This window comes from Canis lupus, chromosome 20 (assembly GCF_011100685.1).
Source record: "Canis lupus familiaris isolate Mischka breed German Shepherd chromosome 20, alternate assembly UU_Cfam_GSD_1.0, whole genome shotgun sequence".
Lineage (NCBI taxonomy): Eukaryota > Metazoa > Chordata > Mammalia > Carnivora > Canidae > Canis > Canis lupus.
In genome coordinates this window covers 43,775,886-43,791,114 of record NC_049241.1, presented here as the reverse complement: position 1 = coordinate 43,791,114, position 15,229 = coordinate 43,775,886, and the positions used below count along the sequence as shown (strand labels likewise).

General features: G+C 47.1%; 2 protein-coding genes across 2 annotated transcripts in view; one reads left to right on the top strand and one right to left on the bottom strand.

Annotated features, from left to right (window-relative positions):
- Positions 1 to 3,841, bottom strand: part of ZDHHC3 (zinc finger DHHC-type palmitoyltransferase 3) — a 53,432-nt gene extending 49,591 nt beyond the window's left edge. Inside the window, exon 1 of the mRNA XM_038566694.1 lies at positions 3,618 to 3,841. The gene's annotated coding sequence lies outside the window, so the exon portion shown is untranslated. The remainder of the gene's footprint in view (positions 1 to 3,617) is intronic.
- A 66-nt stretch (positions 3,842 to 3,907) lies between these two features.
- EXOSC7 (exosome component 7) overlaps positions 3,908 to 15,229 on the top strand; it is a 35,954-nt gene continuing 24,632 nt past the window's right edge. Inside the window, exons 1-3 of the mRNA XM_038566692.1 lie at positions 3,908 to 4,013; positions 12,928 to 13,029; positions 13,332 to 13,426. Coding sequence (XP_038422620.1) covers positions 3,957 to 4,013; positions 12,928 to 13,029; positions 13,332 to 13,426 — 254 coding nt within the window. The 5' untranslated portion in view covers positions 3,908 to 3,956. The remainder of the gene's footprint in view (positions 4,014 to 12,927; positions 13,030 to 13,331; positions 13,427 to 15,229) is intronic.

The window sequence follows — 15,229 nt, the reverse complement described above, 5'->3', positions numbered from 1 at the left end:
CCCTGCTACCCTTTCAAAATGAAACACACATGAAAACCGTTCCTCTAAATGAGAATAAGCTTAACCCACATAGTTCTATCAATTTTTCTACCACTGTAATTACAAGTTGTAATTTCTAGAAAAGCAAGACAGCCCCAGACCTGCCGGCCTGACTGGATAGGTTATTTATACCGAGTGTTTCTTCAAACAAGGCACAGGGAGGACAAGTCAAAATATTTCAAGGAAACAGATCTGTAGGGAAAACAGTCGTTTGCTTCTGCTTTTCTGCCGTGCTGGGCTAATTGTGAAAATGCAAAGGTAAAGGCCTAGCACTTGGCTATCTCTCTGAGACTGGAAAGATGTTCCCTGGCTGGGCTTTTAAGAGCTCTCTGCCAACTTCAGCACCACGGACTCAGCATGGCCCCAAGCTCTTTTCTAACCAGCTTTTATTGCTTTAATTAACCAAGGTTAGGTGGGACACGGTTTACTCCACCTCTGTAATGTCATTGTTGCCTGCTAGTGGCTGGCGGCAGCTCTTTACCTCTCGCCCTTGATGCCTGGCCTGCACAATTAGCACCTTATTATAGGTTGGCCTCCCGTCTAATTACCACACTGGCTCAATTGGGCACTTTATTCCTTGTCTTGTTTATGCGCTAGTTTGAGTGCCTGGGCTCCCCAGCTACAGTAAATCCTCAACTCCTTTTAGGTAGGTGTGCTTTCAGCTTCCCATCTCTGGCTCCACAAGAACACGAGACACTCACGGGCATACAAACAAATACTTCCGGTTTGAAGAGCTTCTAGATATCTATTCTGGGAGTAAGACATAGCTGGAATCTGGATCTCTGTGCCTAGCTCCACCATCCGTTCTAGATCCATTGGCCTTCTCTGTTGCTGAGGGCTCTTCTTAGCTACTGTGAGTCAGGTTCTACTTGGCCTACATGTAATCTTTTCCCTATCTAAAAGGGTTGGCTGAAACAGACATAGGAGCATATCCTCAGCACCACGTTCAACATTCCTTTAGAGTAAGGATTCAAGGGATGTGAATTTATGCTTGAATAGACTCCCTGCTTTGGGAATAAAAAACGAACTACAGCTTACAGGGCAGCTACCAATTCCATAACAAACAAAGACTTCCTTCACCAAATACTCTGGCAAATGAAGTGGAGTCTGGTGAGGAGTCTGCACAAAGGGACTTTAGGAGTGCAAGTATGGGAGCTAGATTGCCTGGTCTTAAATCCCAGCTCTAGCACTTTCTTTCTAGTCTGTGACCTGTGACCTTGACAATCAACCTCTCCACCTCAGTTTCCCAATCTGTAAGATACGAATAACAGTACTTGCCTCATGGGCTCTTGTGAGGACTAAATCAAGTAATCTTTGGAAAGTGCTTTAGAACAGAGCTTGGCCTGTAATGAGCACATGTCAGTCAGTGTTAAGTAAAATTAATAGAGTACAGAGATTCAGAATGGATGTACCTACAAAACAATATGCTTCCCCACCCCATGAAGACCCTCACAGTGATGAAAAAATATGCTGGTTTTATAGACTAAGGTGTTGTCCTTGGCTTTTTGATTTTTCTGGCTAACATGCATTCTTTGACTTGCTTCAATAAACCAAAAAAGAACTCTGAATTTATGAGTTTTAAAAATGTCTAATGCATTACCACAACAAACGATAAAAAATGTTCCACCGGTTTTGAAATATAACGGTTAAGGTGTCATTGTTTTAATAGAGAATTGAAAATAAACATTCCGCTGTTTACACCTCTCAGACCCGCTTTGCCTAACATATCAGACATCATTCACAATAGTATTTCACAATATTATTTAACAAATATACCAACTTTTCTCCAGCAAGGAACCTTTAGTCAATTGATCAATAGTCAATTGTCAGGGGAATGGTTCAAATTTTCGTTCCATATTTTGAAGACACATTGAAAGATTTTCATGAAAGATGATTCTGTGGCATCCAACTCAGACTCTTCTGTCTTTTCTGATCTGTCCATTTACTGCCACTTTTTAAATCCTCAATCCTCTTAAATATCCTAGCCGCTAAAATTCCATGTTCAGGGTCTCCACTTTCTGGGCAATCTCTAGAACAAAATATCATTTCTAACATCAGCAGTCCCTTGTCTCATCATAAAGCTCCTCACATAGAAACCAGGTGCCCAACCACACAAAGATGCCTATGTGCCACAACAGGTGGGGCACCTGTGCTGTTATTCAGAAGGAAACCCTTCCAGCTTCATCTCTCAGTTTCCCTGGAGGGCAAAGTCCAACCCTGTAGGCTGTCAGGTGACCTATAAGAGAACTATGTAGAGATACACAAAACAACTGATGTCCAGTCTACCAAGAAGCGATCACTTATTTTGGAACTCAGCAGTTTACAGCTTAAGAATATAGGCAGGTACTTCTCTCTGTACCCCCCTCTGATCCACCTCCCCAATTCCACTGTGCTCGTGGGTGCCATCATTGTAGTTCTTAACCGTGTTCTGCGGTTATGTTGACCCTAGAGCCTTACCCTCTGCCTGGGGAGCTTCTCTGGGCAGAAGTTGTGTTTTATTTGTTCTAGCATTTCAAAGCTGGCACAAAGCCATCCACAGTAAGCTCTCAATAGTTACCTGCGAAACGGTATTGAAGCTACAAGCTGGGAAATACATTCTTTAGAGGATCGAGCTCTCAAGGGTTACTGCATTTTCACTTTTAAGAACAGGGAGGCTCCTTAAAAAGAGGGACATTTGGAAGAGTCATCAGATCCCCTTGCCTCAATCACTCAGGGTTAACCTTCCCTCATTTATCACATGGCCTCTTTAAAATCCGTACCATACCCTACCTTGCCTCACCTTAATGGGCTCCTTCAGTGACCCTATATTCACCTTGCAGGTATCCCTTCTGGATACCCAAGGCCCATACTCCCACTTGGCCACCGCCAGGACTGGCTTCTTTCTTTTCGGGGCAGCTGTCTACAGCTCCCAGCGGCCACACTCTCAAGCCGAGGCTTCCAGCCATCACCGGGAAGCGCTGGGGATGCCTGGGTACTGTGCCCCTCACCGGTGCCAGTTGCCAAGACTCGAACCCCCGTCCTCTCTTTGAGGCAATCAATGCTCCAGCGACCACCTGGGGCAAGGGGATCCTGCAAGGTTTGGGGTCAGCGTCTGGTCAGCCCCAGGGAGAGGCGGCAGGGGTGGAATCCTTGGAGGGGAGTGAGGACGCTTCGGGGCTAGTGGGCACTCACTCCCAGCCCGGACCCTTCCTACCGAGAACGAAGTTCATCACCTCTTCTTTTCAATCACCCTGGGGACTAGGGAAATGCAAGACGGAGGGCGGGGGGGGGGGGGGGGGGAGCGGGGAGGAGAGCAAGGAGACAGCCCCTCAGACCAATCACGACGTCCGCCTCCCCTCGCTCGGGGTCGGTCTCTCTTTCAGGTCTCTCTCTCTTTCTCAGGTCTCTCTCTGTCTCTGTCTTTCTTTCGCGCGCACACACGCACACGCACACACACACTCTGCTACTTCAACTCCAGCTCTGAGCAAACTGCGACGCGCGCCTCTCCCGCTGCAAGTCCTAAGCTCCGGCCCCGGCCCGCGCCTCTGGCCTCACCCCAGCCTTTTCACTCAACCCCGGTCCTCCCTCTCTCAACTGACCGTGAAGCCGGAGGCAGTTCCCCAGTCCCGGGCCCCCGGTGGGGCTCCAGCCGCCGCCGCCGTCGCCTCCCCCTGCAGCCCCCGACCCGGGACCCGGCCTCGGGCTGCAGCGATGGCTCCCCGGCACGAGGCGCCGCGGCTTCCTGGACTCGTCCAGACACGGGGCGGCGCGCAGGAGAAGCCCATCGAGCTGCCGGCGGTGGCGGCAGCAGCAGCGGTGGCTGCAGGAGCGGCCGCGGCGCAGGCTGATGACACACCGGCGCGCTGGGCGGGGGGGGCGTGGTCGGCGCGGGGGCGACGCGGGCCGATGACGTGTGGCGAGCGGGGCGGCTCGGCAGCATGGCGTCCGTAGCGCTGAGCGAGGCGGAGAAGGTGTACATCGTGCACGGCGTCCAGGTAGCTACGCCGCGGCGCCGACCACCGCGTCCCCCTGGCGCTGCGGGTGGCGCTGCGGGTGGCGCCGCGGGTGGCGCCGCGCCCTAGGCCCGCTCGGAAGGAGGCGGCCGGGCGGCGTTTCCCGTGTGGCCGCACAGCCCGGCGGCCGGCGTTCGCAGCCCGAAGCCGGCGACGCGGGCGTGTTTAGGACCCCACGGCGCGGGCAGCCCACGACTGTGCGCGCCTGCAGCGACCCGCGGCTACAGGGTTCCGAACCTGGGTGGGGAGGCGCGCCCCGGGACCTGTTTTAGCGAGGGAGCCCGGCCCCTGGGGCCGCCTCTTCAGCCTTCGCGCGTCGCCTCGCTGGGCTGAGCCTCGCTTTTCCGTGCTGGGGAACGGGGGTTGGCGGTGGGCTGGTGGCTGTTCCCTACCTCGTGGTTGGGAACCGCAGGGAGAGAGGACACTGATGTGAGGGCGCTTTGAAAATGCACATTTCCTTACAAATAAAGGGGAAAAGATCCGTAGAAAGCGGCCCTATACCGGTGGCACTTAGTTCTACGGTGCAGAAGTAAAGATTCAGAGGCAGCTGTAACTGTGTTCAGATCTTCCGTGGTCTTCAGCCCCTAGACTTGACCACACCGGAGCAAGACTTGGAGGATGTCGGGTCGTAATGAACTCCCAAAGGAAGCCGTGTGTGTGTGTGTGTCCTTGTCTGTACTCTACCCAGGTTAGAGACCATCCCAGACCTCTTGGTGAAGTCTAACCGGCATTCGGTTCTTGCCCCTAGAAACCTAATCATTTTGTGTCTTTCTTTCGCTTTTATTTATTTTTATTTTTTTTAATTTTTTTTTTTTAATTTTCATTTATTTATGATAGTCACAGAGAGAGAGAGAGGCAGAGACACAGGCAGAGGGAGAAGCAGGCTCCATGCACCGGGAGCCCGACGTGGGACTCGATCCCGGGTCTCCAGGATCGCGCCCTGGGCCAAAGGCAGGCGCCAAACCGCTGCGCCACCCAGGGATCCCTATTTTTTTAAGAAGATATTATTTGTTTGTTCGTGAGAGGCAGAGACACAGGCAGAGGGAGAAGCAGGCTCCTCGCAGGGAGCCGGATGCGGGATTCGATCCCAGGACCCCGGAATCACACCCTGAGCCAAAGGCAGACGCTCAACCCACTGAGCCACCCAGGTGCCCCTCTTTTCTTTCGCTTTTGGTCCAGTATGCTCAAATTCAGCTTCCCTTTCCATCAGCCGTTTATTCTTTTATTATTTCAAAGATGAATAAGTACTAGAAAAGGCAAAGTAACATATATGCAAAGGGAGTGGTAGAGTTAGTAGAAGTCAAAGGAGTTCTACAATATTGGGGCCTGTGATGCTCTGAAGGCTTCCCTAAGGATGTGGAATTGCTCCCTTTAATCCATGTCAGGTCTTCCTCTGTGTGTTTTCAGGACTCTGTGTTCATTCATTCAACCTAGAATTAAGCTGGACTCACAGATAGGAAGGAGCCTGCCTACTTATATGGAGCTCCCATGCTAGAAGGAAGAGACAGAAATTACAGATCTGTATATGTGTTTGTATGTAAAATTGTACTGATAGCTGTGAAGGAGAAAAATCAGGGACCTGATTTGGTCCAGTAAGTCAGGGGAGACTTCCCTAGGGAAATAGCATTTGAGATGAGCTCTCAGCATACTTATGCTCTCTGTGTATGTCTCTCATGAATAAATAAATAAAATAAAAAAAAAAATCTCCCAACACTTTATGAAAATGTCCATTCCGAGGCTCCAATCCCTGGGTTAACAATACAGTATATACCATGCACTATTTAAAGTCTCGAAAATGAAAAATAAAAAATAAAAAAATAAAGTCTTGAAAATGGTATGGGGAGGAAGGGGGGCGGTGGTGGTGATGGTGGTGGTATCCAGAATTTCCCTTCCTCTTTCCTATTTGCTCATAGGATTCCAAAGGAAAGAGAAAGAAAGAGAAGTAGAAAAGGGGATTCTCTTTGGCCTTTGCTTTGGGATCTCTATTTAAGGACCATAAGACAATGGCTTTCACTGCAGTAGGAAAGCAGCATGAAAGTCGAGGACGGGCTCTGCAATCAGATCTGGATTTCTGTCCCCACTCCATTACGCACTCTCTGTGTGACCTTGGACAAGTGACTTACCCTGTCTGAGCTCAGTTCTTTGTCTGCAATGTAGAGATAATAATGTTTACCTTCAAGCCAGTTTCAAAGATTCAATGACATAAAAATTATAATATAATATATACCTAACAAGAGTAGGACATCTCAGCCTTCTAAGGGTGACAGGGAAACCAATCCAATCATCTACTAAGAATTCTGATTGATCAACCTTTCCATTTATCCTGTCCCACTTCCTCAGATCCATTCTCTTTTTTTTTTCTTTTAAAGATGTTATTTAAAAAAAATAATAGGGATCCCTGGGTGGCGCAGCGGTTTGGCGCCTGCCTTTGGCCCAGGGCGCGATCCTGGAGACCCGGGATCGAATCCCACATCAGGCTCCCGGTGCATGGAGCCTGCTTCTCCCTCTGCCTGTGTCTCTGCCTCTCTCTCTCTCTCTCTGTGACTATCATAAATAAATAAAAAAAATAAAAAAAATAAAAAATAAAAAAAAATAAAAAAAATAATAAAGATTTTATTTATTTATTTATTCATGAGAGACACACAGAGAGAAAGAGAGAGAGGCAGAGACACAGGCAGAGGGAGAAGCAAGCTCCATGCAGGGAGCTCAATGTGGAACCCTATCCCGGGCCCCCAGGATCACACCCTGGGCTGAAGGCGGCACTAAACCACTGGGCCACTGGGGCTGCCCAGTGTTGGGAGATTTTGATGCTGCCAGCAGACGCTGGCTTACGGGCAGACCACTGGCCTGGCCCAGCTGAGAGTCTGCTTTGGAGTCTCTGCTTCTGCCTACTTGGGGTCATATGGTCTTCCACTGTGAACCAGACTGAGCTCCTTTCCCAGCTACACCATTCACTGAGGGATTTTACCTGAGTTTCCCATCTAGCTCACTCTGGTAAAATGAGACTGTATCCATTTGGGGGGCAAAATGGGCTCGTGAGGAATGACATAATGAGGAAATATAGAGCACTTGGCATGTGATCAACCCTAAAGAGATGTTGTCTCCTTGTCAAGTTTGTTTTTTCCATCAGAAGTATGGCTTTGTGCTGAACCATGCATATTATATTCCCAGCCTTCACAGTGACTGCCAACAGCCTGTGGCTGTTGAGGACCAGAGATTATTAAATTATCTCAAGAAAAAGGGGATTTGTTGCAAGGGCTAGAAAGTCCCAAGGCTGCTCCAGGGTACTGCATCTCATGGGCTCCGCAGTGAATCACGTGGTTTGTGTGACTGCTTGTCTTTATATCTATGGTGACACATCCACTTCTCCTGAAGTATATCTCTTTGCAGCGTTTGCCATCCAACTTCCCTTCATCTTGGTAAATCTGTCTCCACTGCTTGCCCCCCACCAACCCCCATACCTTTCTTCTATGTGGCCTCTCCAGCCTCCCTCCAACCTCACTGGTCAGTTCCTCTTTCACTCCCTTCTCAAGTATTTTCCAGGTCAGAGATCAGATTCCAAGGAGAAAGACAGTTTCATGCCAGAGAAGCTGGTTGCTCTCTGGATTGTATGCTTGGGCTTGTGTACCTACCACTGGCTCTGGCTGTTGGAGGTAGGCAGTGACTGAGTCATGTGGCTTCAGTGGAGCTGGACGCACACTAGGCTTTCCAGAGGTCTGCTTAATGGTGCTGTGGCCATGGCCTGGATATTAAACTGGCCTTCATAAGTTCAGATCAGACCCTGGCAGTGGATTAGCCCCACCAAGAGGCTTCCCCCGAGGCCTTATCAAAGCCATTTTATGGAATTTTTCCTGGCAATTGAAGGGAGGGTAGCTCAGCTCACAGTTTCGGTTTCTTTTCTGTGGCTCTAGCTTTCATTGTAAGCTCTGTTAGCAGAACAGTGCAAAAGAGCAGGAATGGGGCTGAGATTGGAGTTGTTAGCTATAAAACCAAGTAGTCTATACTCAGCCGTTCAACCTGGCCATGCAGAGCTGGAGTGAGCCCCCAGGACTCTTGATTTTGAGCCCCGTGCCCTTTCCATTTGCAAGCCCATGGCACAAAGAGCCTGCACCCCAGCAGTTTGCAAGGTGAACAGAATCACATCCTTGAAAGGAAATGCAGACTACTCAATACGCTTGGAAGATGAATGAGGATTGGCATCTGGTTTTCCCTTCTGTGACTTGGGCCAGGGTCTGTAGAACTTTATTTGATGTGGTCCTTCTCCTAACTGGAGTTGCGTTCTAGTAGGTGAAGCATCCTAGTCTCCGTTCTGTAGCAGGTGTGAGGTGTTGGACACATCAGAGAGAGGTAATGGAGGGTTAGCATCACTGCCAAGGCCAGGGTCTAAATTCTCCCAAGTGTGTTATGTTAGTAGAGCCAACTTGTTAGCTTCCTTTAGTGAGTGATAGGACTGGGTTACTTCCACTCTGCCACAGGCACCTCAGTGACCTACCTCATTGATAAGCTCTCTGCAGGGTTGTTTTCGAGGATTTGGTGAGCTGATCCTAGCCCCAGAAGCAGGAGAAGGAAACTGTGCAGGGGGTACTTCTGTGTGCTGCACTGTGCTGAGGGTCCCCTAAATGATTCCTGGCTTTTGGATTCTTCTATATTTCTATGAGGTGGAGTGATTCCTGCTTTCTAGACAAAGAGATGGACTCCAAGCTGTTAGAAACTAACTTGCACAAGGGCACAAAGCTGGTATGTGACAGGAGAGATTTATGTAGAGGATGGGGGTACCTGGGTGGCTCAGTCGGTTGAGCGTCCAAATCTTGGTTTTGGCTCAGGTTGTGATCTTGGGGTTGTGAGATGGAGCCCCACATCAGGCTCCATGCTCAGTGGGGATTCTGCTTGGGATTCTCTCTCTCTTCCTCTGCCCCTCTCACAAGCATGCTCTCTCTCTCTCTTAAATAAATAAATCTTAAAAAAAAAAAAAAAAAAAAGATTACATTTGCTACTCCATGGTGTTGTCCATCACTTTTTGACATCTCTGTTGATTTGTTGGATGGAGCTTTCACTGCAGGGCAGCCCCTGTTTAAATGTTCACACATGGATTCATTCCTTTGCTTCTGAGTACTACTGGTAAATAAACATTTTGGTAAGATGTCTGGCTCTGAGCCAGACCAAGCAGGTTTGGGTAATTTTTAAGCCTTTTATGAGGAAAGCTGGATTAAAAAAAAAAAATTCTGAGTGCAGTGATTCATGGACTAATTTGTTGTGTTTTTTTTTTTTTTTTTTTTTTTTTTTTAATTTTTATTTATTTATGATAGTCACAGAGAGAGAGAGAGAGAGAGGCAGAGACACAGGCAGAGGGAGAAGCAGGCTCCATGCACCGGGAGCCCGATGTGGGATTCGATCCCGGGTCTCCAGGATCGCGCCCTGGGCCAAAGGCAGGCGCCAAACCGCTGCGCCACCCAGGGATCCCTTGTTGTGTTTTTTTGTTTTGTTTTGGTTTAGTTTGGTTTTGGTTTTCCTCCCATTCTCTTGGGTGCTTTTTTTCTATGAAAAAAATACATACTCCGCATCCTTGGAAAGGGAAATTTGTAGATTTTTCTCTTTACTTGTCACCTGAGCCTTTCCCAGTGAGCCTTTGCCAGGGAGCAGAGAGTGATTTTAATGGCCTGTGTTTTTTTTTTTTTTTTTTTTTTTTTTTTTTTTACCCCTCCCAGCCCCCTCTTGGAACAAGGGGGTTATCACTACAAAGGGTTGTGACTAGATCTTTCCAGATAAGTGGTATTTTAAAGCTGTGGTCGGAAGCCCTGTTACCTCATGGCCTCCTTGCATTCAGAATTGTTTTCTCCATCATTAGGACCAACTGGTGGAGCCAGCCGTTCACCCTTTGAGGGAGGCCTGCACTGTCTGTCTCCTGTTGCACAGTGAGAATGCAGGGAAGCATGTGGAATTCTGGCTTGGAATTAAAGTGCTCCTTACTGGCTATGTGACCTGAGCCCAGACGTTTAGAGTCTTTCAACCTCTTTCCTCATTTGTAAAGAGGAACAACAACAACAACAAAAAGCTATCTTACAGGGTTATTTTGAGAGTAAATGTGTCAACTGTGTAGCATTCCTAGCACAGTATCCCAAGTAAAGTAATTGCACGTTAGAGAGTAGCTGCTATTTGTTTTTGCAAATAATTGTGGCTGTTTTAACTTATAGATCTGTAGAATTAGAAAAGTACCTTTGAGGCCTTCTAATTCAATGTCCATCTTTCAACAAAGGAGGAAACTAGTCTGAGCATTTTGTCCTCGGTCAAGCAGCTAGGTATGGCAGGACCAGGCCTGGAGCCCATGACTAATACTCCTAGTGATTGCTCACGCATATACACCTGACCTGCGACTCAGGCAGGAAGGAGGTCTTTGTAAATGATATTTCTGGGCCCTGTTTTCACATTCCTCACAGGGCACTACTGGGGGATGGGGCATCAGAGATTGACCTAGGAAGAAGCCTTTCCTGTTCTATGGGTGAGTTGTTAAAGAGATAGTTACATAGTTTGGGGATCCTCCAGTGAAGAGAGATCACTTTATGGAGTTGGTCCTTGGAGTTCATTTCCTAGACTTGAAATTCTGTTGCTTTTTAAGTACAGATCTCCCCAGACTCAAGATGGGGACTGCCTCCAGGGAGGGGAAGGCCTGGGGATTGGATGAGCAGCAAAGGGACTTCAAGCTGACCTGTAATGTTTATTTTCTCTGCATTAACAGGAGTTGGGATGGGGAAGAGTAGGAACAGAGAAGGTTGGAGCTGGGCAAATGGTGTGCTTTGCTGGATTTCAGTATCTCAAAATCAAAAGTCAGTCATATATGCAGTGAGCCAGGCAGTTTAAAGATAAATTTGTGACACATAGCTTAGAACAGTGTTTTTAAACATTTTGAGGAGCATTAACCCCTTTGAGAATCTGATGAAGCTGAGTCTTTTTCTGAAAGAAAAAAATGCTTTGAAAAAATGTTTACAAAAAATGAGGAAGATCTCCATGAGCTGATGTGTAGTGATTTCCTGCATATGTATTCTTAAGTGTTTAAAAAAAAAAAAGCAGAAGTAGCAAAGTATAAAACAGTATCTCTAGTATGCTTCTCTTCATGTAAGAAAGAAGCGGGTATAAAAAATATTCACATATCTGCTCGATTATGCAAAGGAAGTACGGGAATGATGAACCAGCAATTAAACAGACTGCCTGGGGTGGCTGGGAAAGAGCTAGAAAGAAGGAGGGCATGTAAATAGGGCTGAGGGAAGAGTGGCCTTTCCCTGAGCACACCTTTTCTGATAACTTTGAGCAAAAGAGTCATGGCGATAAGTCCACGTACCCAAAAAGTAAATAAATGATTAAAAGTAGCCACACTGGAGCACTGAGAGCACTAGAACCTCACAGGGGTGCAGAGGAATAGAAGAGCCAAACTGAAGGTTGGGGAAGACACCAGGAAACAGGGTTCCAGATGGGACTGTAAGGCTAAAGACAAAAGAACTGGACCCAAGTACTGTCCTCCATTAGTAAATTTGTTTCTCAAGATTTCACAAATACATAAATACATTGTGGATAATGAGAGCCAGGTTTCTCCCTTTCTGAGAAAGAAGTTACAAATAGGAGGAGGAAGGTTAGAACCAACTTATCAGTGTGAACACATGGCCTTGTAATAGTTATGTGGATATAATAGGTGTGTAGATATAATTATTACGTGGATGGACATAGAAAGAATTACAGCTGTGTGGGTTAGTGTACATCAGTGTTACCTAGTTCCCTTTGCAGAGAAGTTCTGGAAGCAATGATATCCCAGTGGCAATGAACTTACTTAGCAATCAGATCCTGGATTTTAAAGCACTGTTCTTCAATGAAAGGAATCATGACTCCTCAGAAGAAGGGCTAATCCCAGGGCTGGGGCAGGGAAAAATTCAAGAGGCTGGAACATCTTGTCAGAAGTAAAGATGTTCTCAAAAAAGGTTGCAGGCATGTCAAAAGAATGTAGGAACCAACCCAAAGGAACTCCCAGTGGCCAGATCTGGAACACTTTGAGCAGCAGGATAAATAATGACAGTATTGGATTATAACTACAGCATAAAACAGAGATCTGTGAGTTATATTGGTATAAGTAACTAATGGAAGAAGTAAATAAAAGGGGACAAGGGATACGTAGTATCGTAGACCACTCTGAAATCTATCTTCTGCAGCAGGAGTCGACAAACTTTTCCGTGAAGGGCTAGATAAGATTTGGGGCTTTCAGGTTATAAGATCTGCTTCACAATCATTGAGTGTGAAAGCAGCTAGATTGCCTCAAGGAACAGGCGTGGCTGTGTTCCAGGAAAACATTTCAGAGAAGCAGGTGGCCCTCGGGCCTAAGTGTGCTGTCCCTATTCTAGAGAATGCCTGGCTTAGAAGATAATGGCTAGTTATTTTTGTCTGTCCGCAGAGTGGATTTTGTTGAGTTTAGGGGGCAGGAGGGCTACAGCTGAGACAGTTGTACCCGTAGCTCTGACAATACATACTTCCTGGTGCAATTTTGGCATGGCAGATTTGGAAAGAGGCAGCTTATTTTGTCTCTTGTTCAGATTTTGTCTGTTTTGTGTGCCTTTTCGGTATAGGGGGGATGTAGTACGGACTTTGCCACTTTGCCATGCCTGGGTGGAAGCCCACCTTTGGTCTGTGTCACCAGCTGTGGGACCTCAGATACACTGCTTTACATCTCTGAGTCTTCATTTCCTCCTGTGTAAAATAGTAATGTTGTTCCTAGCTACAAGGATAGAATTTTGGATGATTCACTGAGAACGGGATGCTGTAATGCCTAGTTCTCCTGGGAGAAATGGCATGAATGAGTTTAGTAATCTGTTGGTGGTTTGGTTGTGGTTGTATTACAGTTGTGGTTCTTGCACTTTAGGAAGACCTCCGTGTGGATGGCCGTGGCTGTGAGGACTACCGATGTGTTGAAGTAGAAACTGACGTGGTGTCTAACACCAGTGGGTCGGCCAGAGTCAAACTAGTAAGTACTGTGGCTATAGTTCATGCCCATGGGGAGGATCGGCAGGCCCTAGAGAGCCAGCTGCAGACTCCTCTGGGCTTTGGGAGGCATATTTTTCTAGGGAATCCAAGACCCAAGCCAAACTCTGGGAGGGTGTCTGTCTAGGTCTGAAGGACCCTTTACCTTTTCAAAGGGCCACTTCCCAAGTTCCTATGCGCTGCTCCTAAAATGGTCCCCCAGGGGCATAGTCTGTGAGAGAAGGGAGGTGGTTGGGTATCTAGCTACCTGCCCTGAGTGAGGACCCTTCTTATGTGTCTCTGCAGGGTCACACAGACATCTTGGTGGGAGTGAAAGCAGAAATGGGGACGCCAAAGCTGGAGAAACCAAATGAAGGCTACTTGGAGTTCTTTGTTGACTGGTCAGTACTATGTATATATGTATGTTTGTTTTTTAAGTAGGCTCCACACTGGGTGTGGAGCTCAACATGAGGTTTGAACTCATGACCCTGAGATCAAGACCTGAGCTGAGACCAGAGTTGGACACTTTTTTTTTTCCATTTGCAACTATTTACTTCTGAAACACATTATGATAGTCACCATTAATTAATTGCCTACCACATAGCAGGCAATGTGATGAATGTTTTACATACATTATCTTTAATAAGAGTTGGACACTTAACTGACTGAGCCACCCCGGTGCCCCTATGCATATGCTTTTAAAGAAAAATGATTTATTTTATTTTTTAAAAAGATTTTTTTTTGTTATTTGAGAGAGGGAGAGAACACAAACATGAGCCAGGGGTGGGGAGGGAGAGAGAATCCTCAAGCAGACTCCCCACTGAATGTGGAGCCTGTTACAGAGCCTGAGCTCTGTGGGGAGTCTGCTTGATTTTACCTCATGCAGCTCTGAGATCATGACCTGAGCCGAAATCAAGAGTCAGATGTGTAACCAGCTGAGCCACCAAGGTGCTTCTAAAGAAAAACAATTTGAAAGAAGATTGAGAGACTGGACCTCTTGTTTCCTGTTGAGCCCATTTTTATTTTGTATTCAGTCATCATTCCTGCAGCCAGTAGGTATTTCCTGCATTCCTTCTAGGTGTTGGGCACTGGACTATGTGGAAGAAAGCCTTGGCTCAAGTCCTGCCCTTGTGTAGTCACCTAGCCTGTGCTGGGCCTCATTGTCCTTGTCAGAGAGGAGGGCATTGCCAGGCAGCCCAGCACATGGTGGTCCTGAGAGTAGCAAAATGGTGGGTTTTGTGGTGCTTCAAAAAATATAAAATGTAGATAAGAAGGGTCATTTGGTCTAAATGCCATGTTTCTCTTCCTGCTCTAGTTTTGCAGAAAACTTTTCATGACTTGCTTGGCAGAGAAAGGATAAGGGCCAGCCAAACCACCCAACAAACGGAGGGAGTGGCAGTGAGGCAGGCAGTGTGGGTGCTGGGAAGAGCCAGGACTCTGCACTTTCTGCAGCCAGCCAGTCTTCTCTGGCCAGCTATGTGATCTCAGGCTAGTTACTTAGTCTCTCTGTGCCTGAATTTCTCTATCTAAAAAATAGGGATAATGATACTGTTGCAATGATGAAGAAAGGAAATGAGGAAGACAGAGTGAGCACCACCACAATGACTGGCTCCCAGCGGGTTTAAAGGAAGCACCCCCAGCCCTTGCCTCCCCTTTTTCAGGCTCAGGGCTCTTTCCTGGGTTGCTGGCCCAATCCCATCTTCTGTCTATAACTTTGCTTCTAACTAGGTGGTGACAGCAGGCTTTCTTAAAGTGGGTAAGGATCTCTATTAGCTCATGCTAGGTGCAGCTATATAATATTGATTCTGTATGGGAGTCCCCAAGACCCCCATATTTGGAGATTTGCTAGAGGGACCCACAGGACTCAGCATATAGTTGTACTCATGGCTGAGATTTATTATAGCAACGGAAATGCAGCAACATGCGTGTGATGATTCTGTCCAAGAAAGCCCATTAGAGAGTTGGCACCCGAGATTTTTACTGGGGCCGGTCACATGGGTACCCTCTCCTTAACACATACCAAATTCCAGAATCTTAGAAAGAAAGCACATATTCACCTTACCATATTATTTGCACAAATAGTCTAGGCACAATGGACCACAGTTCACTGTTAACTGGGAACGCTCTGATTGTCAAGTTCCCAGATGCTACCTGAGGGCCCACCTTACAAGCAGGCCCTTCAGAGGTAGCAGCCTTGGGCCTGC